This window comes from Malus sylvestris, chromosome 7 (assembly GCF_916048215.2).
Source record: "Malus sylvestris chromosome 7, drMalSylv7.2, whole genome shotgun sequence".
In the NCBI taxonomy this organism is placed as follows: Eukaryota; Viridiplantae; Streptophyta; class Magnoliopsida; order Rosales; family Rosaceae; genus Malus; species Malus sylvestris.
This window is the reverse complement of record NC_062266.1, coordinates 26,799,468-26,826,495: the sequence shown is the minus strand read 5'-3', so window position 1 is coordinate 26,826,495 and position 27,028 is coordinate 26,799,468. Positions and strand designations below refer to the sequence as shown.

Here is a 27,028-nt window from a genome sequence, read left to right as displayed (position 1 = left end):
GGGCCCAGCCACTAAATAAATTGACCCAACAGGATTCTCTCAATATCATGAAGATTCGTGAATCGTGTTTGTTCATCGTACATCATGTTGTCAGTTTTTATCAAGTATTGTTTGTATTTAATTTTAAATAAAAATATTTAAAATAAGTTTTAACTATACAATGTAAGATAAATGAACATAATTAACGGATCTCTAAAATCCTCATAAAAAGAATATGACGAGACATCAGATTCTAAATTGAGGGTTTTCTTATGTGTTTTTATAAAAATAAAAAAAAATAGAGGAAAAACCCTTCGCAGTTCGAATCATGAATTTTTACTGCCTAAAGGCACCAAATTTCGAGTTCAGTGCTATTCTCACATAGATATGATGAATATTTGTCTCATATCTCGATCTGCAGGGAAGGAGGAGCTTTCTGCAGACCAAAAATCAGCAGTCTACAATATTATACTCACTGTTTCAATTATTGGTGCCATTACATATATAGATATACACATGCAAAAGAAAGACGCATGGCTATTAAACATTCATACATTCTGTCAATGGGTGTGTGTATATATACACACACACACCCCCATTGACTTATTTGATTTTATTTATACTAGCCTTCATGCATCCGCGTGATATTTTTTTAATTACAGCATACTAAGCGCGACTTGCACGTTTTAAATGTATTTGTATGTGTAAATTGACAAAAGGAAAGTTTAATATTTGAAGTAAATGAATAATTTAGATCATACTAGAAGAAACCCCTCATAAACCAATTAAAGCAGTTGAATTCACATAATAAAATCGGTCTTTATAGAATTTACATTAAGAATAGAGAAAATAATATTTAATAAACAATTGATTAAATCACATTATTAATAATCCATTGTGAGGCTAAGCCCACCTCCTCTCCCTTAGTATAGATAATATCGTTTGTTAAAAAAAAATCATTTGACAATTAATTTAATCACATTATTATATGCATGGAAAATATATTTTTTATAACTGGCATTTAATAAACAACTAATTGAATCACATTATTGCTAGCCCATTGCACTCCCTCCACCTTAGTGTAGATAATATCGTTTGTTAAAAAAAAATAATCATTTAACAACTAATTTAAAGGAAAACTAATGAAAAGGGTTTGAAAACTTTGAGTTTTAATGATAAGGACAAAATAAAGGGTAAAGTGAATAGTACTAGGATTGACTTTTTAGTGTAAAAATGTGGTTTTTCGTTAAAGTGAATAGTACCGGGTGCTTTTCGTTAAAGTTCCTCTAATTTAATCACATTATTATCCGCGTGCGAAAAACATTTTTTATCACCGGCATTACACGCCTTTTAAGATGTTTTGAAAAAAAAATTGCTTTTGCTGTACTGTGAGAACAAGCAACTATGAAATAAAGCAGCATAGTATTTGGTAAATTTTTTTGTAAAAGTGCTTTTGAAAAAAAAACATTATTATAGTGTTTGGTAAACTTTTATGTAAAATAGCCGTGATTGTGTGAAATGACAAAAAGGGTATAATATTAGATGTGCCATTAATTTAATTTTCTTAACAAATAAAGGTGAATTACTAAGTATACTTTATTTTTAAAAGAAAAATATTTATAAACTTTATCATAAATATTAATTAGTATGACAAACTACTTCAATTGAAATATTTACACACTTAAAGGGGAGTGTTGCAGTCCTATTAGATTTAGAAATATCTCTTATATTCCTATTAGGAGTTGATTACCTATTAAAAGTTGTAATCCTAAAAAGGTAAGGATTTTACCTATCCTACTACTATAAATAAAGACATAATAAGATGTGTTGATGCACAAAATCAGTGAAGACTTTGGTACAACAGAAAGTGTCAAGTTTGTGACCTTCGCTAGATTGCTCCGGTCACTAGTGTGGATAAGTATGTAAATGGATAGAGACAGGGAAGCAAACACAGGATGTACGTGGTTCACCCAGATTGGCTACGTTCACGGAGTAGAGGAGTTCTCATTAATTGTGAAGGGTTTACACAAGTAAATAGGTTCAAGCTCTCATTTAGTGAGTACTAGTGAATGATTTAGTACAAATGACATTCGGAAATATTGTGGGAGAATGATCTCCTTATATAGAAGAGAGTTTCTAGCTTTGTTCTGATATTGACACGTGTCATGTTGTGATTGGCTTCTGATGTTGACACGTGTCGCGCTATGATTGGCTTCTAATGTCGACACGTGTCGCGCTGTGATTGGCCTCCTAGTTGGAGGGAAACTCTTATAAGTCATTGACGATATAACGTTGACTGGTGCTCGGTAGTTTCGGGATTGGTCAAGTATGGTACAAACAGTGCTCCCCTAAGTTCTTGAGTGAGGGAAGTTCCTCGGTTGGGGACTTGCAAGATCCAAGCCATTGAGTAATCACGAAACTTCTAAGTACCGAAGTGTGGTATTGTTTTCACTTGCCTTATTTGTCTTATAGGTAGATGTGGCATCTTCTCTTAAAGTACTTTTCCTCCATCCATGGGTGGTATCTTTAACCGGTGGAGATGCACAAGGTAATGTATCAATTTCACTTGAAGCTTACTTGTAGTTTTAGGCTTGGTGAAGCACGATACAAACCATGTAGTAGGAGTCCCCCAAGTCACCGAGCTAGGAGATTTGTCGAAAGAGGTGATAGACAAGATAAATAATCAGAATTCCTAGCAATCAGTCCCAGATCAGAAGTTTGATTTCGAGTTCCGGCTGATTGTTTTCATTCTCCTTATCTTGCAGGCAGCAAGAAGGATAAAGAGAAGAAAAATGAGAAGAGATGATATGAGATACTTTTGCTTTTGAAGAAGTAATTTTCCACATGCTTATTCTTGAACTGGGCTGGAGGGTTTTCTGGTTTCCTCTAGAGTATAAGGTCGACTCAAGAATTTGAGGGTCAAAACAAGTCCATCAAATCAAGCGTTCGTTCGACCTTGATGATATGGGAAACTTTTGCTGTTGACTAAGTAGTGAATGTGGTATGGCGAGACTTTACTCTTTGGCAACGGTGCCAGCGAAAGGTTGTTGAAATTTCTTGAGCTCTTTGGATAGGGCAGCGATGCTGAGCTTGGATTTGATTTAGACTCATCTTTCTGGATTATGCGGTTCTGCAGGGAGGGCATCATGCTGTAGTGATCTGTTCCAGCTCATCGTTGAACCTTCTGCTTCAATCTTTTGCGTCTCAAAAGTGGTGCGCAACCTTTGCATTTAAATGGTCCTTCAGAGCATTACTCCTCATCAACTCATCCATGCGTGGCAGCTTTAGTGTAAAACGTCAATTGTATCAACTGTTATAAGGTATTTTCCAAAGGACTTCGTGACCTTGACAACAGTTAAGGATAAGTACTCGAAAGCAATGTTAGGCAAGCAACCATGCAAAGATTCCGGGCAATCAGTTCCAGATCAGAAGTTTGATTTTAGGTTCCGACTGATTGCGTTCTTTCTCCTTGTCCTGCAAGTAAGAGCAAGGGCAAAATAAAAGACAGGGAAAAAGTATGATATGGTATACCCTTGCTTTTAACCCTGATGATACGAGATACTTTTACTCTGGTAAGGCTTGTTTGTAGAGGTATTATCGGGGGGGGGGGGGGGGGAGGAAGATGCTAAGTATTTCGAGAGATTCTGCTGGGAGTGCCCTCTTGGATGTGAATAAAAGTTGAGCATTTTTTTTTATTTGTAGGTTTGCCTAGCTCTGGAGGATGGAAGTCGAAATATATAGGAATTGTCCCAACAGCGAGTGGTAACGATGTTCATTTACCCTTCTTGTTCATAGCAGTGTAGTGGGAGGTGCAATATTCACGTGTTTTAACTTTGTCAGAGCACTTTGAAAAAGTGGTATGTGGTATCTGGAAAGCTAATGTTGCGTGTGAATATTATAGACAAATTTTATCCAAGGAAATCTAGCTCTCGAAGTTCGGAAAACGATGCCTCTTCGGTTTTCGAACAAGCAATCTTGTTGGGGATCTGGCTCTCGAGATTTAGAGAGCGGTGCCTCTTCGATTTTTTAGAAAGCAATCTTGTTATGAGTCTGGCTTTCGAGATTCGAATAGCAGTGCCTCTTCGATTTTTGAGAAAGCAATTCTGGTGGGAGTCTGGCTCTCGAGATTCGGAGAGCGGTGTCTCTTCGATTTTTGAGAAAGCAATCCTGGTGGGAGTCTGGCTCTAGAGATTTAGATCGCAATGCCTCTTTGATTTTTGAGAAAGCAATCATGTTGGGAGTGTTTTCTTGATGTGAGTAAAGGTTGGGCATTTTTGCCAGTCTGCCTTGCCATAGAGCATAAAGGTTAAGACACATAAGGTATTTCCTGTTATCAAGCATTGGTGCTGTTCCTTTACCCTTGTGGGTAATAGTAGGGGTAGCTGGACCTTCAAATTTTATGTGTCTAAACTTGGTCAGAGATCTTTGGTAAAGTTATCTGTGGTACTCGATGAGTTGATTTTGCGTGTAGGGATTGTTGACATATTTTACTCAGGAAAATCTACTTCTCGAAATCTGGATAGTGGTGCCTATTCGATTTTTGAACAAACGGCCCTGCTGCCCTTTCTTTTATAGGGGCACAAATTGTGTGCAAGAAGTACGTTCAGAGAGTTATTGCTTGTATGAATTTTTCCCTTGTTTTTGTACTTCAGAGATTTATTGGACCTCATTTCTCCTTCATCATTTCTGAAAATGTCTGGCCCATCAGACCGTCATTGACTTGAACTTTGGTGAAGAGGCAACCATGCCTCCTCAAGACAACATATGACGCCCATCCTTCTTATCCCATATGGGTCCTCTTACCGTTAGGGATTTTGTGACTAAGAATGATATAACCGCTGGGGTGGTGGCCATGAACCTTCTTACTCCTAAAGATAACAAACTACTTTCCAAACGGTCTGATGAGTTGGCTGTTAAGGATTATCTGGCTCTCAGTGTTCAGTGTGCAGGTTCTGTGTCTAATATGACCCAACGCCTATTTGCTCGAACCCGTCAAGTTGAATCATTGGCGGCTGAAGTAATAAGTCTCAAACAGGAGATTAAAAGGCTTAAGCATGAGAATAAACAGTTGCACAGGCTCGTACATGACTATATTACAAACATGAAGAGGAAGCTTGACCAACTGCAGGAATCTGATGGTCAGATTTTACTTGATCATCAGAGGTTTGTAGGTTTGTTCCAAAGGCATTTATTACCTTCATCTTCTAGGGCTGTATCGCGTAATGAAACTCTAAATGATCAACCTCCGGTGCCTCATCCTTATGGGGTTCTGCCCAGTATTGAGGCTTCAAATGATCACCCTCCGGTGCCTTCTTTTTCTAGGGCTCTGCCGACTATTGAGACTTCTCCTGAGCAATTTTTGTGAAGGCTTCCTCTTGTTTGTTTATTTTGATTCATGTATATATACATATTTGTAACTTATCGGAGATATTATTAAATAAATTTTGCTTCATTTCAACGTATTATGTTAAATACACCAAAACTTTCTTCACTAAGTTCTTTGAATTTTTTCTTTTGTTGAAGCTTGTACGTTGAAACTTTATGAGTGAAGCATGTAGGTTGAGGTAGTGCTCCCTTAATTTCCTGAGTGAGGAAAACTTCTCGGTTGGAGACTTGAAAGATCCAAGTCACTGAGTAGTCGTGAACCTTCCAAGTACCGAGGTGTAGTAGCATATGGTAGGAGTCCCCCAAGTCTCTGATCGAGGGAGTTGATGAATGAGGTGTCTTGCTAGTAGCCAAGTTTCCAAAGTAACCAAACTTCACCATTTTCCTTTGTAAGTGGTAGCCTAAAACTCCTCATTCATATATATTTGTTATGAAAGTTGTTAAGCCCAAATAAGAGAAGGCATTAGGCCTTTTTTTGTTTTTTTTTTTTTTTGAATTTCTGAATTTTCAAATTTTCGAAAAAAAAAAAATATATATATATATATATATATATATTTTTTTTTTTTTAAGCTTCATAGGTGAATCTTTGGTGTTGAAGTTTTGTAGGTGAAGCTTTGAGGTTAAAGCTTTGTTGGGTACCATGAATTAATTTTGCTTCACACTATCTTGATCAAGAGTGTGTGAAGCTTTTGGCATTTGTAGTTGTAGCTTTGGTGTTGAAGCTATGTAGGTGAAACTTTAGAGTTGAAGCTTTTGTAGGTGAAGCTTTGAAGTTGAAGCTTTTGTAGGTGAAGCTTTGGAGTTGAAGCTTTGTAGGTGAAGCTTTTGTGTTGAAGTTTTGTAGGTGAAGCTTTGGAGTTGAAACTTTTGTAGGTGAAGCTTTGAAGTTGAAGCTTTGTAGGTGAAACTTTTGTGTTAAAGTTTTGTAGGTGAAGCTTTTGTGTTAAAGATTTGTAGGTGAAGCTTTGTAGGTGAAGCTTTGGAGTTGAAGCTTTGTAGGTGAAACTTTGGAGTTGAAGATTTGTAGGTGAAGCTTTTGTGTTGAAATTTTGTAGGTGAAGCTTTGGAGTTGAAGCTTTGTAGGTGAAGTTTTGGTGTTGAAGCTTTGTAGGTGAAGCTTTTGTGTTGAAGCTTTATAGGTGAAACTTTGGTGTTGAAACTTTTGTTGGCACCATAAATTGGTTTTGCTTCACACTGTCTTGATCAAGAGTGTGTGAAGCTTTTGAGAATTGTAGTTGCCCTCCATTGATGAAACTTTTGTTGGCACCATAAATTGGTTTTGCTTCACACTGTCTTAATCAAGAGTGTGTGAAGCTTTTGAGAATTGTGGTTGTCTTCCATTGATGAAGTTCTTGTTGGCACCATAAATTGGTTTTGCTTCACACTGTCTTGATCAAGAGTGTGTGAAGCTTTTGAGAATTATGGTTGAACTCCTTTGATGAAGCTCTTGTTAGCATCATAAATTGGTTTTCCTTTACACTGTCTTGATCAAGAGTGTGTGAAGCTTTTGAGAATTGTAGTTGTCCTCCATTGATGAAGCTTTTGATTTCACCAAAAATTGGTTTTGCTTCACACTATCTTAATCAATAGTGTGTAAAGCTTTTGAGAATTTGTAGTTGTCCTCCATTGATGAAGCTTTTGATTTCACCAAAAATTGGTTTTGCTTCACACTATCTTAATCAATAGTGTGTAAAGCTTTTGAGAATTTGTAGTTGTCCTCCATTGATGAAGCTTTGTTGAATTTCCCAATTTCCTTTTTTTTTTGGGGGAAACTAGAAATTTGAAAATGTGGAAGAGACAACATATACAAATTTTGCTTCCACATTGTTAAGAAAAAGATTGTGATGCAAGCCACACCTTGTAGTAGTCGAAGGTTTGGATGAACCATAAAAATTGAATTTGCTTCGCACAGTCTTGATCAAGAGTATGTGAAGCTTTCTATGAGTTGTAGTGTTTGCATTGTTACAGAGGATAAATGTCTTAAGTAGATGCAAGAGGGCTGAAGAGCTTGATCTCCATTTACCATGCACTGAAGCCGTTGTTGGCTTGCAATAAGACTTTGTTGGTGAGTATAACTCTTGTTAGGCATAAGTGTTCCCCTAGTTGAGTTGTAAAGCTTGAGGGTTTTTGATTATTTGTGAATGCTAGGAGTTCACATGTACAAGTTGCATCACTCGTCTTCTGGCTGGTGGAATGAATGGTGGGTTGCTTTCATCATTTGGTTGGTGGTATAAAGGTAAGTCTTTTCATCACCTTTCATCACATTTTCTGGTTGGTGGCACGAAGATGAGTTCCTTCTTCACATTTCATCACCTGGTTAATGGCATGAAGGAGAGTACGGGTTGTACATTTCATCACCTGGTCGGTGACATGAAGATGAGTTCATTTTTCACATTTCATCACCTGGTTGGTGGCACGAAGGTAAGTTCCTTCTTCACCTGGCTGGTGATAAGATTGGCAAGTTGCCAAATAATATTAGAGTACGGTTGTACATTTCATCACCTGGTTGGTGGCATGAATGAGAGTACGGGTTGTACATTTCATCACCTAGTTGGTGGCATGAAGATGAGTTACTTCATCATCTAGTTGGTGAGAATAAGGGCAAGGTGTCGAGGCACATTGTAGCAAGTGTCGAATGATTCAAAGTGTGTTGAACCCTTTCGAAGCATAATTGGCTTATGTATGGATGTGTTGGAATGTATGATGTTTATGTATGAATGTGTTGGAATGTATGATGTTTATGTTGATTGACATGAGTGATGCTTATGAAAGTTTTTTGCTATACATGAAGGGATCTATGCTTTCGATATGTGAACCATGTTGGTTGTAGTATAAACGGATCTCGCAAGGTCGTCTCCACAGGGACTATTAAATAATTCGAAACTAATCAGATTCCATTTAATTATTGTAAAGTAGAAGTTTAGGTGATTGATTTTATAACCTAATTAAAATAAAAACGAAATTAATGAATTAAAATAAACAATCTGCAATATCAGAGCTAGAGAGAAAAGAAAACAGTTTTGGGAGAATAAAATTAAGAAAGCACTAGGGTTCCACCATCACCTAGCAATTCTATGAATTTTTACCAATTACTTATGATCTACACATGCCACTTTGAAGGTTAGACTTTCCTAATTCATATTCTACTTGGAATCTCCAACATAGAACGTATATCTAACATGCAGCCCATCCTGACGTTAACATGAAAGACTCATTATGCTTTATGAAAATCCTTTGAAAAACCATGCAATCCTTAAGACATGATATTCATCCTAAGTGAAATTACAATTATTAATCACAAGAAGCCAACGTCAATTTCAGGGAACCTTTCGACCAAAATTGCATCAAATTACTTTTCTAAAGATCCTAATGGTGATCAGGCATTAAGACAATTAGATAGTTTTTATCCCGGTGATTAACAATTCAAAGTATGCATGCAATCAATCATAAGCAATTAAATAAAAATCACATATTCATGCTAAGGCTCAAGGCTTCACCCTAGCAAAAGAATTAGTTACGCATATTCATAATTGAAATCATAGAAAATATTACTAAGAAAAGGATTGAAAACACCTTAGAGTAGAAAATCTCCAAGAACCCTAGCAATTCTCTCTGTCCCCAAAATTGCATAAAAGAAAGCATAGAGAAATATGGTAGACGGCCAAGCAATATATCTGCTAAGCCTCCCCACAAACCCTAGGAAACTAAAATTAATTCTAATAAAATAGGAAACATAACCCTAAATTAAATGGTAAAATTCGCCTAAAATCTGAACAGCCACGTTTTGGACACATAAGCTGCTCCAAAACTGGCCCAATATAATTGGATTTAATTTGGAATATTCTGAACACTTCTCCAGAAGGCCACGAACCCATCCGAGGTCATCTTGGGCTCCAAAAACGCAATTTAAGCCCAAAAAAGTCATTTTCCAGCAGTGCGCACTGCTTCTTTATTCCATCGCAAGAAAATAACCGCTTGGTGAAAAAATCCCAAATTTTGATACAATCAAGCTAAGTGACTCACGAACGTCTTCCAACTGGAATTACTCCAAAATTCGTCCATTTGGTCTTGTTTTGATCCCGAGGAAGTCGAAAGTCCTATATTGAAAATACAATTCAAAGTATCAAAATTCTTCCAATATATTAACCAAAATATACTAAGATTATGGTAAAATATATAATATAAAATCTACTCATCAATTGTAACACTTAGTATCACATACTTGTTGGAAATGTGCCCTAAAGCCAATCATGTGATGATACTTTACGGACATTTCACATGTTAAACTAATCTAGTTTTACATATAAAGGGCATACATTATTGTTTGAGCCGTCTCATATAAATGTTATATGCTTAAACGATAAAGTCCAAGGAATATGTGATTGGGAGAATGCAATCTAATGAAGTTAGATTAATGAGACCATTCTTTCGTAGACACATCCTAAATGTTCCTGATCATAGGATTACCAATTGGGCATTGACAGTCCGTTAAGATCAGTACGTACTGTGTCTTCTCTCAGGGAGAGTGACTAGTCTCGAGTCATTGGTGTGTGTGACATCAAGACAAGTACGTAGGTGCTCAATAAGAGAATGAGTTCACTGAACGTGATCAACGAAGAGTTCTTATATTCCATGTCACATGAGAACTCATGGTTGGGATAATGCAAAGTAGTCCTTTGACCTGAGGCATCACAGTTGTCTTGTGGTTAAGTCCTTAATCTTTGATTATGTCTAATTCACCCCCTCGGGGTGTCACGGCATCGTTGGGGTTAAGCCACTTAGCTATGGAGACAAGTGAATGCGCAACAAGGGATCTCTAACCTTCAAACAGTTGAGGGAGAATACTCTATGATATGATTTGGAATCTCTGGCCAGAGTATGAATGAGATTGGGGAATGCGTTCCAAATCACATTCAAGGAAATCATATAAGCAAACGATTCACATTGGATAGTAGACATGAGTAAATAAACTATCGTACCAAACAATGTGGTCAAGAGTATTAGATTAGAGAAGGACCGTATTGCATTTGTAATCCCGAACTGAATAGGTTCTCCACCTCTTCTGATTAGCTTGGGTAACCATGATATGCTGCTAGGTGTCACTCATGGTTTGTGGAAGCCCTAAACGTGTGTAATCACTAAAGGGAGAATTGAAAATAGTTTCAATTCACAATCGATGTAAAATGGTTTTAATCGCCCACTACCTCGCTAAAAGGAACCTAATGGATCGCACACCGTAAAAGGTAGAGATTGGAGATTAAACGGAAATGAGTAAGAATGATTAAATGGTTTAATCATTTAATTATGGCAAGGATTAATTAATATGTTAATTAATCAAACGAATAAGTTCGTTAAAGACTTCGGGATAGTTTTGGACCTTAAGGCCCAATGGGCTTCGAACGTCAAGCCCATCAACTTAAATTGTATGACAATTTAATGAATAAAGATTCATTAAAGCCCAAAAGCCCAAACATCCCTAAATGGCCGGCCATATTAGATGAATTAGGGTTTTGGTTGTTTAGGTTACTTAAAGAAGTGACTATATAAATGACTTTATAGCCAAAATTCATTAAGGAAAAATTAAGGGTTTATTTTGGGGGAAAATTGGTGAGAATTGTCTCTCCATTTTCTCTCTAAAGAGGCCAACACCTTGGAGGGTACATCTAGCAATCCTACTACTCCAAGGTCACTCATTTCTTCTACAATCAAACCTTGGTGAAGAGACTTAGAGGTTCCCTATTTTGGGAACTTGGAGAAACCTATTCTTCCATCCAAATCCATGGATCTAAGAAGCAAGGAATGAAGGCCCCTATCTCTTTGGGTGATTAGCCTTTGCTTATGCAAAGAGGAATCTACAAAGGTATTAATTTCAACTCACTTTGTTTTGAGTTGATTATTGGTTCACAAATCTACTAGGCTTTGAATTTCATGGGTAATGTTTTGTTTTTGAATGCATACAAGCATGATTCCGCCTTTAATTTGTTAATTGCATGCTATAGATGTTATTCAAATGAACATGTTTTTCAAAATAATCCCTTCAATACTTTGTGTCAAAGTATGCATGTTGAAGCTCTGAGTTAGAGTATAGAGGCAGGTCAGTGTAGACCAAGTGTTCTAGTGCTAGGAATGCAAAAGACTCAGAAGAAATTGTCTGAATTCCCTCTTCTTTAAATATTAGCTGAATGACTTGTGTGACAAAAGATCTCAAGTGGTTGAGGGTCAAAACATTTGCAATGTGTATGCCTTTTTATAATAGCATTTCCTTCAGTATCTAGTCCTCCACTTTGAAAGAGTGAAGCTTGGCCTCATAGTCATAATAGTCGACGGTACGTTCACCCCTAGTTATCTTGATACACTTTTATCCCTCTTGTTGTAATGGACTTGCTGAGAGTAAAAATCATTATTCTTACCAAGAGACAAATACGTTTGGTGACTTAATGAGTAGCTAAATGAGGCGGAGATGATGCAATGGGTGTCTGAATGATCTCCTTACTTAGTAGAACTTGACTTCCACTTCCCACTTGTTGATAGGGGTTACCATATGGGGGTTCCTTTGGTATGTCCTTGTTTCGGCGGATGTGTGGTTGTAAGCATGTGCCATCACCTCAGAGTAAGTCTTCCAAGTGTTGGCATTGATCATGTATTTGAAGAAACAATCACGTAGGCCTGCCGTGAAGGCTTTGAGGGCGGTCTTATCATCTGCCTCAGTGCAGCGAGAATACTCATGGCTGAAGCGACCAGCATACTATCGTAATGACTTGTCCGGCTTCTGGCGAATGGTGTATAAGTCATCTGCAGAATGTAAGCGATCGTTCTGGAAGATGTGTTGAGAGACAAACAGTTTCCTTAGTTCCTTAAATGAGTCTACTGTCTCGGGTGGAAGACGATAATACCAGTTTAGAGCTCCGTCAGAGAAGGTGGAAAGGAAGAGAAGACATCGCTCTTCGTCGGCGTGTATCGATATGCGATAATAGGCTCAAAGAGGTTAAGGTGTTCAATCGGGTCCTCCCTTCCAATATAGAGTTGTAAACCAAGCTTTTGTTTTGTCTTCGTTTGAAGGGGGTGTCGAGGATCCTCTTTGTAAGAGGGCCAGGCCTAGGTTGGTTCCAATCAAGTATCTCAGCTTATCATTCGGCCTTCAACTTGTTTACTTCCTTAAGGAGCTGTAGGACAAAAGGGTCATGAGTGGAGTCATGTACCACTAGAGCTTTCTTTCGTAAATCTCCATATTCTCTTGGAAGTAGGAAGGTTTGATCAAGAGCATGTGATTTTTCCATGGACTTGCCGTACTGACTTCCAAGGTATGTCTGTAGGAACATCTCTGAGTCCCCTATACCTTCGTGTTTCTCTAGGACTTGTTGCCCATTCCCCAAATTGGTAGCCGACCTGGGACATGGAAAGGGACCAAGTCTTTCAGAGACCTTTGGATCATTGATCTTCGAGCTTACATGGATGAGATTGTCTCGACGTTGCTTTAGGAAGTCTCGACAGTCGCAAAAGATGGCTTCGATCCTTCCACTCATTCTGTAAGAAAGCGCATTCCTCCACTCCTCATGCTTCTGGTTAAAGCAGCTGGGGTGAGAGAAGTCTCATGTTGATCTCCATTTCGATGAATAGCTCGCCCCTCAACAGGAATACCCATGTCGATGGCAAATGACCCTCTGTGTTGGGGGGCACCCAGTTGATGGTTGACTTCCATATGGGTGATGAGCTCATGTGTTTTAGTATATCTAGCCTCGTGGAACATCTCGAAGACCTTCTCATACTGCTCTTGGAGGATCTCATTCTTCATCGCTATCTTATTGTTCTGAGCCTCCAGCTCATCGACTTTAGCTTGAAGAGCAAACTTCTTTTGTTCATTTTTTCGTTGCTTCGCACCAGGTGCGATGAGAGTGTCATTCTGTGTGTTGTGGCTTCCTTTACTCCCCATATTGGAGAGGGATGCTTGGTCCAAAGAAAGTGTACGAATGGTGGAAACCAGCTTGATAAAGCTGAAAAGAGTATGAATAATTGCGATTCCCACAGACGGCGCCAAATGTTGATACACAAAATCAGTGAGGACTTTGGTACAACAAAAAGTGTCAAATTTGTGACATTCGCTAGATTACTCCGGTCACTAGTGTGGATAAGTATGTAAATGGATAGAGACAGGGAAGCAAACACAGGATGTACGTGGTTCACCTAGATTGGCTACGTCCACAGAGTAAAGGAGTTCTCATTAATTGTGAAGGGTTTACACAAGTACATAGGTTCAAGCTCTCCTTTAGTGAGTATTAGTGAATGATTTAGTACAAATGACATTCAAAAATATTATGGGAGAATGATCTCCTCTTATATAAAAGAGTCTCTAGCTTTGTTCTAACATTGACACGTGTCGTGTTGTGTTGTGATTGGCTTCTGATGTTGACACGTGTCGCGCTATGATTGGCCTCCTGGTTTGAGGAAAACTCTTCTAGGTCCTTGACGGTATAACATTGACCAGTGCTCGGTAGTTTCGGGATTAGTCAAGTATGGTACAAACAAGATGTAATAGAACACACCTCACAATTACACATATCTCTTTCTCTTTACTATTGCCGCATCCCTCTCTCTAAGGCCTCTATAATTGTTAAATAAATTATGCCTACAACAATATCACAATTTTTTATGGGTAAATTACATTTTGCACCCTCAAGTTTGACTGCCATTGCAACCTCATACAATATTTTTAAAACATTTCAATCTCATGCATTTACTTACATTTTCATTACAATTTCATACTTCCGTTAAAAATTATGTGAAGTTTATAGTTAATTGATGATGTGGCAATTAAAATTTTCACATAGATAAAAAAAATTATAAAACAAATCAATATGAAAAAACATGTAATTTTTTATGTTAAATGGGCCCACCCCTTCAATGTGCATCTGCAATTCTGCATTTCTATCTCCATTTGACTCCATTACGAGATAGATCATTGTCTAGGCATCATCTTTGTTGCCATCATCGTCCATCACCACCACTATAGCATCCTTGAGTCGCTTCACCGCCATGGTGCTCCCGTCGTTCAGAACCGCCTTATACACCGCCCCCAGGCTCTCTTTCCTCGACATCTCTGCCAATGCCCACATCAAATCCTCCAGCTCAAGTTGCTGCCTCTAGTAAAAAAACACTAGATTGCTTATGTCGAAATTGAGAAAATATTGAATCTTTGCTGTAGTGGAATCGAAGCTCAGCGACCTAAATGAAGCCAATTCAAATCTCAAAAGTTCAGAATGTCAATTGGGATTGGAAGCTATGGTGGGGGTTTAAAAAGAGGTTGGAATCAAATTATATAAGGGTTTTTATGTGGCAGGAGGTGGAGGCTTGAGCTGGGAATGAAGTTTCAGGTTGGGGATTGGGTTTAGGGCGACAAGTTGGGAGCGAACGAGTGAGACAGGAATGAAAGAACCAGTGAAATGGCAGAGCAAGGAAGATGACGATGAAAGAGGTGAGGGTAGGATCAGCATTTGCAAACTTTCATTAAACATTAGTGTTCACCTGTGTTTCTAAGATAAAAAGCTGGTTTTTGAAAACAACAAATAACTGCTTCCACTTTTCAGTTGTTTCTCACAGCAATTTTGAAAATAAGTGCTTTGTTGCTAAGTTACCAAACACAATATTGAGGTCAACTTTTTTTCATCCCTACTTTTAAAAAAAAATTAAGCAGTACCAAACTGGTACTTAATCACATTATTATCCATGAAAGACCTTTTCTTATTAAGATGTTTTGAACGTGTTTAAAAATAGAGAAATTGAATCACATTATTGCTAATCTATTTGTGATGCACTAATTAAAAAAAAGCACAAAAAAATTAATTTAAAAAAAAATAATGTTAAAATGACAAAAATGCCACTACCTTATTTGATGCATTATTTTGGGATGTTTTTGAATTTTTTGTCTTGGGGGCATTTTTGTCCAAATATTTTTGTTGAAGCTTGGTGACACCAAAATCACTATTCACTTTTCCATTGTCTTTATATATAAAAGATATAATATAATATAATACAAATATTTTTAGTCTATTTGTGATGCACTAATTAAAACAAAAGCGCAAAAAAAATTAATTATAAAAATACTGTTGAAAATGACGAAAATGCCCCTGCCTTATTTGATGCATTATTTTGGAATGCCTTTGAATTTTTTGTCTTGGGGGCATTTTTGTCCAAATATTTTTGTTGAAGTTTGGTGACACTAAAATCACTATTCACTTTTTCAATGGCTTTATATATAAAAGATATAATATAATATAATATAAATATAATACAATATAATATATAATAGATATTTGCAAAAGAATCGTCAAATTAGAAAAACAAAACAGCCACCAAAAGTTAAGATTCTAAAACTGTTTTGGTGACCCCCACAAATTTTGTGCTCTTTCTCTGTAGATTAAGCAAGACAAGACGGTGAGCTGATCACTGCATGTTCATCATTATTTGCATTTAGCTGGCTAGTGCGGTTGCGAGGTAAATCTTTCGTCCGAAATTAAAATACCACTCAGTAAATTAGAAGAACTACTAGACCCACCTACATTTTCTATTTACCCGTCCACTTTTTTTTTTCACCCACTATTACAAATTAAAAAGTGAAAACATTGTTTTCCCACCCGTTCCCAAATGACCTTCATATTAAGCACACAATCCAGTTCTGCCTCTCGTCGCCGTCATCTATTTGCCCCCACTCTTTCAGTATTGCCTCGGCCTCTGCCTCTGCAAAATCTGTACTGAAGCACTCATGGATATTGTAGACATTGAAATTTCGGTGGCATAAATGTTAGCCATTGCATTAAGATTACATTTGTAAACATTAAAATTCTCCATAGAAGGATCATACTGTGTTGATTTTAGGATTAAGTACCTAAGTTACTCCCTAATCTTTTAGTGTCATTCCAAATTGATCTTAACCTTTTTAAACATTCCAAACAAGTACCAAACCTGTTGAAAATGTCACACCGTTAAGCCCCATTTCATTTTTTCTTAAATTAACTAGGGCTTAATTTGTCTCCAACATCAATTAAAGGTCATGGAAGTATGGCCTTCACCAAGTAATGTACCACCACCCCCTTCAGGCCATCACCTCAAAACCCAACGCACAACCACAAACTTCACCCTACAACTTAAGTTGTCAACATTGAGAAGAAGGTTCGGAAGGGTGCTGAAATGGTATGGCTTGCCATGATGCGGCCACCACCTTCACTGCCCACAAAAACGAACTGGAATCATTACTAGCCGAAAATCAGCAAATGAGGAAATCACGAGCATAAACAAGCTCCTTGAAATCATATCTGAATTTTTAACCCTATTATTTGTTAGGAGATTTCCAAATCTTCATTTTTGTTTTCCATTTTATTTGTGAATTCTTTTTTCATCTTCATGTCTATTTTGAAGTTATGTTTATTATTATTTTAGTGACCAAATAAGCAAATAAGTGGAACCCATTGTTGCCACATCCACATTTAACGGAAAAATTAACTGGAACTTAACAATTGTGACATTTTTAATAGGTTGGATAGTTAATTGGAATGTTTAAAAAAGTTGAGACCAATTTAAAATGAAACTAAAAAATTGGGAGTTTCAGATACCAAATCATTAATATTATTATGGTGCTATATATCCACCAATCAGCGGATGCCAGGTCTTGGTATGGGCAAAGTTTGTAGCATAGCAAGCAGAGAAAAATCATGAGAGCTGGACGCATATACAATTGTCAAAATCTCAGAGATAGAGAGTCCATTGATTTATTATTAATGAGTCAAGCGACATATTGTCGACTTAAGCTGAATTAGTTACTACTCAAGTAAGTGTGAAGTTCTATCACAAAAGAACTTCAAAAAAGGTTTTTGTTGCGTCAGGCTTTAGATAGGGTGCTCTTCAACAACCACCACACTCACAAGGCAAACCAATTACCCTCATGCATGTACATGATCTCTTGAAAGAATTTGAGAAATTTTCTTTTGCAGTTTAGGGGTGCCAAAGCCAAGCCAACGAAGGTCGATAGAGATTATTGCCATCTTCATCACTGATATGTGCTAAAAAGTTGCCAATATGCCTTATGGTTTGTCTGTTTGGAAGAGATTTGACTAGGGTTGGGACCCATTGATCACGTGGTGGAGGGGCTGCCTAAATGCGACTTGGTACAGAATACTGCAGGAGAGAGGGTTAGAAGACAAAGAAATGGTCATTTACAAATCTCCTCTAATCCCCTCTCCACCAATTATAATCTATCTCCCACGTGGGACTCCTCCATTCCCCAACCCACTACGGCTTTGCAGTCTGGCCCCTTTGCCCTTTTTATTTTTCTTAATAACAATGTTTTTTGCATCTCTTTCCCAATCATATGACTCTCAGTCTCTCAGCTCCCTGCGATCTCTAGCCTGCTAACTAAGCTTTGTATGTGTATATATATATATATATCTTACATAAGCAACTCCCTCAGTCCCAATCATATTATACTCTCTCTATGGTTTGTGTGGTTAAGTTGCAGATAGATCGAGTTCGACCTACTTGAGATCATAGAAATAGAGATCATGGGAGATTCTTCATCAGCATCATACATACACATGGTAACTTATTCAACTTCGAGTATAAATACATACATATATAAAAGCTACATGTGTTCATTTTATGTTTTGCTTAATTGGTTATGATATAGGAGATGATCGTTGTGCCCTAATTTGAAATACTGTAGGTGCAGCACCTGATAGAGAAGTGTTTGATCTACCACATGACCAAAGAGGAGTGCATGGAAGCTCTCTCTAAACATGCAAACATCCAACCTGTCATCACTTCTACTGGTTATAACTCTCTCTCTCTCTCTGCAATATAGTCATACTGTCATAACATGCATGCAAGCAAACGAACACCAAACCTGTGCACCACATAAGTTCTTGAGGCTGCGAGTAACCAAGGGATGCCTGTTTGTAGGCTGATCATCACCCGTGAGTCAAAATTATTGTTCTGAAATTGACAAACACAAAAGCTAATGATTCTTCTAGTAAAACTGTGACATCCCCAGTAAGGCATCTGCACAACTTTGGCTTAAACGTATTATACGGGCAGCTTTAAAATAAGATTAATCCGTCGGAGGCTTGCAATTACTCTAGTGGTTAAGAGTGTACTAATTAACCCCAGTATGACAGAGATTATTAATCGAAATTCTCACCCTCTATATCTTTTGTTCAAAAATAAATTGAACCAAACTCGAGTACGGTACCATGCATCTTCAACAGTCTCCCAAACGGTAAGTTGTATATATGTAGATAGCTAACAGTGATTAAATATACGATCTTAACCTAGTTGATAGATTGTTTGACGTAAATCTTAGTTATAGTACTGATCATAAAGTAGTGAAGATCATATCTATTGATATATGAATGATTGTGGTGCAGTTTGGAATGAACTGGAGAAAGTGAACAAGGAGTTCTTCGAGGCGTATGAAGAGTCTCAGAACAAAGGAGATCGAATGTCAGAGGAAGAGACAAGCCAATTGATCCAAAAGATGATATCGGATTCCAAAGATTCCGACGACTAGTTATTTACGCACTCATGCCATCAATTTGTCGATCGAAAGCGATCTCACCTTGGCTTCTGCTTTTTGGTTGGTAGCCTCATATATATGCAGCCAAACTACAATGGCCAATAAGATCGAATGATCGTCTTGTTATCCGACCCCATGCACAGTTACATATATTTATGTATGGTATTATTCTCTGTATGAAAATAAATAATAAAACCACGTTTAATTAGGGCTCGTTTTGATAACTATTTTTAATTTTATTTTTCTCACTAGATATAGAGAAAATGTAGATGGAAGAACATATGAATCAAGAATGAAGAATAAGCAGGGCTATCTCTGAGATTTCGGAGGTCCAGTACGAAATTTATAAAATTACTCCTTAAGACATTACAGGGCCGGGGGTGGGTGGGGGGTGGGGAGGTTGGTGGTAGATCTTGTTGTGCAATCCTCATAATTGTAAATTTGTCTTTTCTAAATATAAAAATTTGAAGTGTCGATAACAACCTTTTTTTATTTTTATTTTATTATATAATAATGCTATATATTAAGTAAAGCTTTAAAGTTAGAGTTTTTGAAGTTTTTTTTTCTTCTTGTATGGTTGTTTAAGGCTGAACTGTTTTTTATTATTTAATGAATGTTATATTTGTAGCTATTTTTACTTATTATTTGATGGCATTTGTAAACTTATAATCAGTGAGTCTTAAAGTTTGTTTTGTTTTAAATTATTGTTTTTTTAGCATCAATACAATGTCCTACTTTTTCAGGAAATTGAAAGTTGTATGGGCCATTTTACTCTGTTTCAAATAGTAGACTTTTCAACCATTTTTGCTTGTGCTAGTGCCCCCAAAAATTCTTAGATTTCTTGCAATATGAGATTTAATGACATAACTCTTATATTCCTCCTTTTTACATTGATAGGGATCCCCATTCATTCTTAAATTCCCGTCACTACGGATTGATTGTCCCTACGCCTTTCGAAATAAGTGTGGTAGAAGGAAGGAGGGAGAAAATGAACCTGGAATTAATGTGGATTTCTTCCACATCTTTATTTTCAATCTTTTTTGTCCTTATTAATCCTTCATTTCTTTCTTGTATTATTTATGGGTGATGCTATTCACACACTTATTTTTACCTCTCACACATCTCTCTCAATTCTGACCGTCGAATCGAATGAATTAAAGAAGATAAATAGACAAAAATTAACAAGGATGTGTTGCAAGTAAAAATAGGTGTGTGAATAACACTACTCTTTCTTTATTACTAACTAAAAAATAAAAACTGAATCTGAAAAAAATCAAATGATTATCAAACGCGCAATGATTTTCCAATTAATGCAATTTACAATGCAAGAGGAGAGATCACATTGTACCACCTCTCTAATTCAAGCATAACCTACTTGTATATCAATAGATACTACTTTATTAGAGAAATAATACAATGTGATAGTCTTAGCATTACCACAAGCACCAAGTACATATGCTGAACAAAGACTAAATAATAATTGAAGTGTCACAAAAAGAAGTTGGATGAACCTTATTATTGATGTTAATTGTTTAGAGGGAGGGTGTATAATAACGAACCGGATCCTCATTTGTGAGAATTCTGAGGATACTCCAATCACGTTCGTACATCATACATCGTGCAATCATAAATTATTGTAATTTTTTATATTTAAAATTAAATATAAACAGTACCTGACGAAAATAAGTCACACGATATACAATGAACGAGCGTAATTTGAAGATCCCTGTAATCCTCACAATGATCTAGAGAGGATCCTCATTCTATAATAGTGAAGCAAATAATGACGGGACTCCAACATTGGGTGCCGTCGTAATCACATAACTTCATTTCTTTTCGTTTTGTTTGTTTCTTTGTTTTTTCACCATCTTAGTTTTTTGTGAAAAAATCTCGCCTGCCCCACGTGGTTTTAGAAGAATAAGAATAAATCTTTCATAGTCATTGGTTAATGCAAACATTGGTTGAGAAAAAGGTAATGTTAGGGAGATTAAATTTACAAATTAAATCATGTGTTATTAATAGAAAATAAGCACATTAATCAACGGTTAAGTAATAATTTAATCATTAACTTCCATGTCATTTAATTTATAAATTTATTCTTCCTAGTTCATTGTCACTTCTTGAGTATGACTTTCAAAAAAAAAATGTCAAATACAAATTTGAAGGCTTACGTGGTAACGTTAAATTGTATTTGCTCCAACCTATATGCTTTTTCTTATTCAATTAATATTTGTAAAACCCACTCTTCAAAACTAATAAATCAAAACTAATTTTCAAGATTTATGATTGGTGCATTATTAGGACCCGCATAACAAAAAAATTTAAAAATAATTTGACATAAAATTTTCTCATATGTGAAAATTGGCAGCACACAATCTATATTCAATTGACATAGAATTAACGTATCAGTTGAAACTTTTATCTACCTTCAAATTTTATTACATGACATTCACTTAAGAGTTGACATCTCTAATATTAGAAAGCCATCAATCAATTTTGGTGTCTCAAGACTTCTCCAAAAATAATTAGACCAAAATAACCCTAGAACAAAAAAACGCATTAACTGAAAAGAAATACAAAAATTATTACTAAGGGTAGTTTTGTAAGAAAAAATAACAAATTTTTTTTAACAATGGGCTTAGCTTCACACTAATTATTAGACCAAAATAATGTGGTTCAAATTCGTCTTGAGCAAGAATCGAACCTAAAATTTTTTACTAACCAATGTAGAGGAATATCATTAGGCTGCAGTACTAAGTAGCAAGAAAAAATAACAATTAAAAGAGAAAAACAGAAGAAAAAAAAATTAAACCTGAAAAAAAAAGAAACCTGATTGTTGAGGGTTCGAACTAAACTGCCACAAACTAAGATACAATAGAAAGAAAAAAAATTGAACGTATGTGCAAAAAGGAAACCTGATCGTAGAGGACTCGAGAATAACCTGCCGCAAACTGACGAAGAAGATAAATAAAACTCCCGAGAACTCACAAATCCAGCATTAGAGAAGGAGGGAAGAACATTGGTCGTTCTTGCTACTTTGAATGGTTTGAGTAAATTTTTGTTTTCAATTCATGCTAGGACGCTGCCAACAGTTACTAGACTCCAGCACAAACACAAATTCTGCATCTATATACATACTGATTGGATTCTATCAAGCACTTTTGAAGAAAGCCATTTCATGACTCTTGAGAATCCAACTTTGTTATGCAAGTTCTCCCTTTTTTTGACTAAAGAAAACCTCATGGCCTCTTCCCATTTTTGCTTCGCCTACTATGTTCATGGTTACATTCTGCAATCTACTTGCTTATTCCTTCAGGCACTTCTCATGCAGGAGTGGTTTTCTGTCCTTTTGATTTGGCAGTCACGTAAACTTAATCTTTTTTTTTTGTAACTCTTTTTGCTTTCGAAGTTTCCTGCTCGGTTAAATATTTGTACTAAATTCTTCATGTTGTTAAGATTGGGTAAATTTAGGATTTCATGATTGGGTCCGTGGTTGAAGCTCCGGAAAAATAGCTCAATCGGATCTGCAAATGGGAGGAATACCTTTTTTTTCTTTTTTTAAGGAAACGGTAGTAATATTCATTTGAAAAGTCAGTACAAAAGTTCAATCAGGGCAAAGAACAATCCAGTAGGATACTAGGAGGAGACCCTAACCACTCACAACATTGACTCACAGATAGACCTAACCGAGCAAGACGATGAGCCGCCCCGTTGGCTTGACGACGAATATGGGTAAATGGAACTTCAGTGATTGACGGAATAAGCACTTTGATATCCTCCACAACAAATGGGAGGAATACCTAGCAGCAGCAGCAGCCAGCAGGTAAAGTTTTATTTTTATGTGCAGTTTTTAAATTACTTATGCATTTTTTATTTTTATCTATTTTGCCCATATTCTGCATTTCAATTGTGTTCATTTAGTCTGCATTTTCTGTATTTTTCATTGGCATAGGTATTGCAGCGCCTCATTTTGTGGGTTTTTGTTATTTTTTGGTATGGTATTTTTCCTATTTGTGGTCTAAGGAGTTTTTGTGTAAAAGGAGACGTGGTGTTTATCAATTTCCCAACAACCTCCCGCAACTACCCCGCTATTCTCTCAAATTCTTTTCATTCCCTCTCCCAGGTTTCCACTCCACCATTTTCAGAGATCAGAGATTGGTGGGGTATGAAAAGGGATGTGATATGTGAGAACTGAAATTTTACCTATCTCCATTTTTTTCTATGGTTTTTTATGGAAAGGAATCTAATTGCTCTGCAAATATGGTTGCGCCTCTGATTGTTTGCTTTCTCTTGGGTGCCTGTGATTGTTTGCTTTCTCTGCCCGCCCAATTAGCGCTTATTATTTTTTTAAACTTTGTCAAAGATAAAGTGTGTCTAGAAAAATAAATGATGTCATTTTATTTTAAATAATACGTATATTATAAGAATTAAAAATATGCAAGTGATCTTTTGTTACAGTGATGAAAATGTGTAGAGCCATTGCATGACGGCGTAAGTTCAAACCCTGTCGTTAACTAATCTAATAACTAATCTAACAACTAATTTAACATAATCTACCATTTGACAAATAAAAAAAATCTTTAAATGCTGAACTTCGCTTTTTATTAAAACAATTTTTAGTGTTAATAGAAAACGACTGTGTGGAGCTCATTCTTAAAATATGCAAATATTTTAATTTTACCAAATATTTTTTTACTGCTTAACTTAAAAGTTGAATTAGTTCTTGTTGAAAGAAAATTACCAAACGGGGCCTTAATATGGGTCTCCTCTCTATCTCGAAAAGCACGTGCCTAATAGGCATTTACCTCAAGACTTAGTGTTGCATTACTGAAAACTGCATCTAATAACAGCTTCTGTTTTACCATAAAGGGCTCGTTTGGAAGAGAATAATAAATGACCATAATCACTACTCCCATATGTTTCTCCCCTAAAATCACTTTTAAGTTTGACAAAAAAATATAAAAATCACTTTTAAGTGATTATATAGAGAAGCATGCTTCTTTCCAAAAGTGATTATCAGAGAAGCACGTGGAAGGTGGTTCTGCAATGAAATGAGTGTCGAAGGAAGAAACGAAAATGTGAAAATCATTACCAAGGATGGAAAAACTGTAGTTAGTGAACATACTCTGCATGGATGTTACCTAGTGATGAATAAGGATCCTTCGACTTTGTAAGGATTTAGAGAATTCTTTAATCGTATCCGTTCATCGTTAATTGTACGATCAATTTTTGTCAAGTACTATTTGTGTTCAATTTGAAATAAAATATTTAAAATAATTTTTAACTACACGATGTACGATGAACGGACAGGATTAGAGGATTCATCATTCCCAAGTAATAGAGGCTTAATACTAATTAATAATAGACGACTTAGATTAACACATTTATTACACATGGGAATAACCCGATCGAGTCAAGTTTAGATTCCACGTCTGACATGCATAAGTCGTAACCTTACACAACTAAACTTCAACAGATGAGCTCATAATCTAGGACCATTTCATGGATTCACCTTCGGCTTCCATCCTGCAATCACATACTTCTCTTCAGCAGGAGCGGTCTTCGCGAAAGATTCCCTTGAAAAAACCAGCTGCAAAGACAGTAATTTTAATGAGAGAAATCAACAGTGAAGAACAAGAACATCGAGCGAGTCAGATTTTCGGTGTCCGTTATTCTGGTAACAGACTAAATGCAAGTAACGTCCATTATCTTATTTGCCGTACTGGATACTGTTTCCGTCTCAACATAGGTAACGCTCACTGTTTGGATTTAGGACTTGTGATGAATTGGGATTCCCGAAATTTTACCATGTTGAGTTTTACATATCAGAACAAAGGAAAAAGGGACTGATTGCATACCAACAATGCTGATCATAGGCAATCCCTTACGAGGAATGTACGCTCTAGTTCTTGCACATTGAAGAATTGCATTGAAAATGATTCAATGCATCAAAGTGCACAAGCACAAGCACATGCACATGGAAATCAACCAACTTTCCCAGAACTTGGGGGAGAAAGGGAGAGAGAGGAACAATACACACAGGGGTGTTTTGAAGGGAGAGGAGAATTGCAATCGCCTAATCGCACGGGGGTTAAATTCCACAGAATAGTCAACAAATCACGATAGATAACGAACAGAAGTAAAAGGAGCTCCAGAACTTCAACCGTTCAGCGCACTCTAAAAACTTACTAGAACAAAAATTATCTCCTACTTAAAAACATGTACACTGAACAATTGTTTACTGGAAGACACAAAATATAAAGCTCCAGTATGCAGCATCATGCATAAAAATCTCATACCTCAGTGTACTTATGGTAATGGGTCAAGTCTGCTGGAACAGTCCACTTCTTGAAATGACCGAGAGCCACCTTGAGATGGTACAGTTTTGGTGCCAAGCTCAGATCCGCAGCAGTGACCTTCTCCCCAGCAATGTAAGGACCCTGGTTTCATTCGAAACATATTACAAGTTACAACATGTTTCAAAGAAAATACAAAGAACACAACTTCTTAAAAGAAAACATAACTCTTTCTTCTTTATGACGTAAACTGACATACATGTGCCTTAAGATGCTCATCGAATGCCTTCAGTTCAGTAAGCAAAGCCTGTTCTGATCCGTCATTGGGATCCTTGCTCTTCAGAAATGTCACAAATGATCCGAATATCTTTGATCCCCTGCAAATTCACAACAAAAAGATCCCGAAATTTTCGGCAATAAAGACATCCTCACAAATTCAAGTTTAGCAAACCATCAATCCAACAGGACATATCAATTAAAGTTATTAGCTTGACAACTGAAAGAAATTCAAATATAAAGCATCTACAAGGTTAGAGCTCTGATGTTTACCAGGTCAACAAACATTAATCAAATCAAATTAAGACAAAAGGATCAAGGAGCCTACAGTAACAAAAGAACAAATAAAGGCCTGCTTGGGACTGTTTCAAGGAGTAAAAGCGCTGTTGACAATGTTTTGCAGAAACAACTTGAAAGTGCTTCTGGGTTATGGAGAACTTTGGGAAGCACTTCCAAGTGTATCTCAACTTGTTCATAATAAAAGCACTTCTAGCAAAAGTGTTCCTACATAAACAGTTTCCCAAACGGACTCCAAACAACAATGTGTGTGTGTGTGTGTGTGTGAGAGAGAGAGAGAGAGAGAGAGAGAGATCATACACAGAAGCAAATTCAGGAGGAGTTTTGAGAGAAGGCTCAGGGTATTTTTCCTCAATGATCCCAACAATGACATCAGAATCAGCCACCCATTTGTCATCAAACTTCACCACAGGCACCTTCCCCTCTGGATTCACTTCCGTAAACCTACAAATCACCAACAAAAACCACAAACCCGATTCCTCAAACACAACCAAAAAAAAAAAACACATCAAAATCCATTAAAAATACAAAAATCACACATTTCCATCTATGCCTGCATGTATTTTCGGGCTCAAAAATTCAAAACAAAGAAAAATACCACTGGGGTTTGTCGCTGAGATTGATTAAGTGCAATTTGTAGGGTACTTTCTTCTCCTCCAAGGTCAGAAGAACCCTTTGGCTGAAAGGGCCTGTCAGAAACGAAAGATGGAAAATTTTACCAAATTAGCAAAATTTGATCAAACCCCAGAAAGGAAATCGAGGGAAATAGAGAGAAATGTGAACGTACAGTCGCCGAGAAGATGAGGGGCGCCGAAGGCTGCCTTGACAGCGACCTCGAGAGCCATCTGAGAGCAGAGGAGAGCGAGAGAGTGAGAAAGAGTAGAAGATGAAACTGAAAGGTAATGGCGTAATGGGTCTTAACGGTTATGGAGTGAAAGTTGATGAGCTTCGAGGGTTATTTAATATATTAACGCGTAGGCCGGTGCTAGGACCTGGATCGTCTGCTCTCCCCATCCTATTCCTTTGCTATTCCTTTCTATTTATGTGATCACGATTAAATCACGTCAATATTTTATATTCTCATTGCTTTTTATTTTATTATTTTTATAAAAAAAATCAATATAAAATGTTGACGTGGCTTAACCGTGACCATATAATTAGAAGGAGATAGGAAGGGTATAGGATGGGAAGGGCAGACAATTCAGGTCCCATCTCAGCTTTAATACACTTTACATTA

At 36.7% G+C, this 27,028-nt stretch overlaps 2 protein-coding genes across 2 annotated transcripts; one reads left to right on the top strand and one right to left on the bottom strand.

The window, feature by feature from the left end:
* Positions 1-17,692: 17,692 nt before the first annotated feature.
* Positions 17,693-19,130, top strand: LOC126628120 (uncharacterized). Its single transcript, XM_050297707.1, has 3 exons — positions 17,693-17,948; positions 18,074-18,179; positions 18,774-19,130. Exons 1-3 carry the CDS (start codon positions 17,913-17,915, stop codon positions 18,914-18,916), a joined length of 285 nt encoding a protein of 94 aa, XP_050153664.1. The 5' UTR covers positions 17,693-17,912; the 3' UTR covers positions 18,917-19,130.
* Positions 19,131-24,274: 5,144 nt separating this feature from the next.
* On the bottom strand, positions 24,275-26,738 carry LOC126628119 (glutathione S-transferase DHAR2-like). Its single transcript, XM_050297706.1, has 6 exons — positions 26,579-26,738; positions 26,390-26,480; positions 26,092-26,235; positions 25,478-25,595; positions 25,222-25,362; positions 24,275-24,512 (listed from the first exon to the last, which is right to left on the bottom strand). The coding sequence occupies exons 1-6, from the start codon at positions 26,634-26,636 to the stop codon at positions 24,423-24,425; spliced, it is 642 nt and encodes a 213-aa protein (XP_050153663.1). The 5' UTR covers positions 26,637-26,738; the 3' UTR covers positions 24,275-24,422.
* Positions 26,739-27,028: the final 290 nt, after the last annotated feature.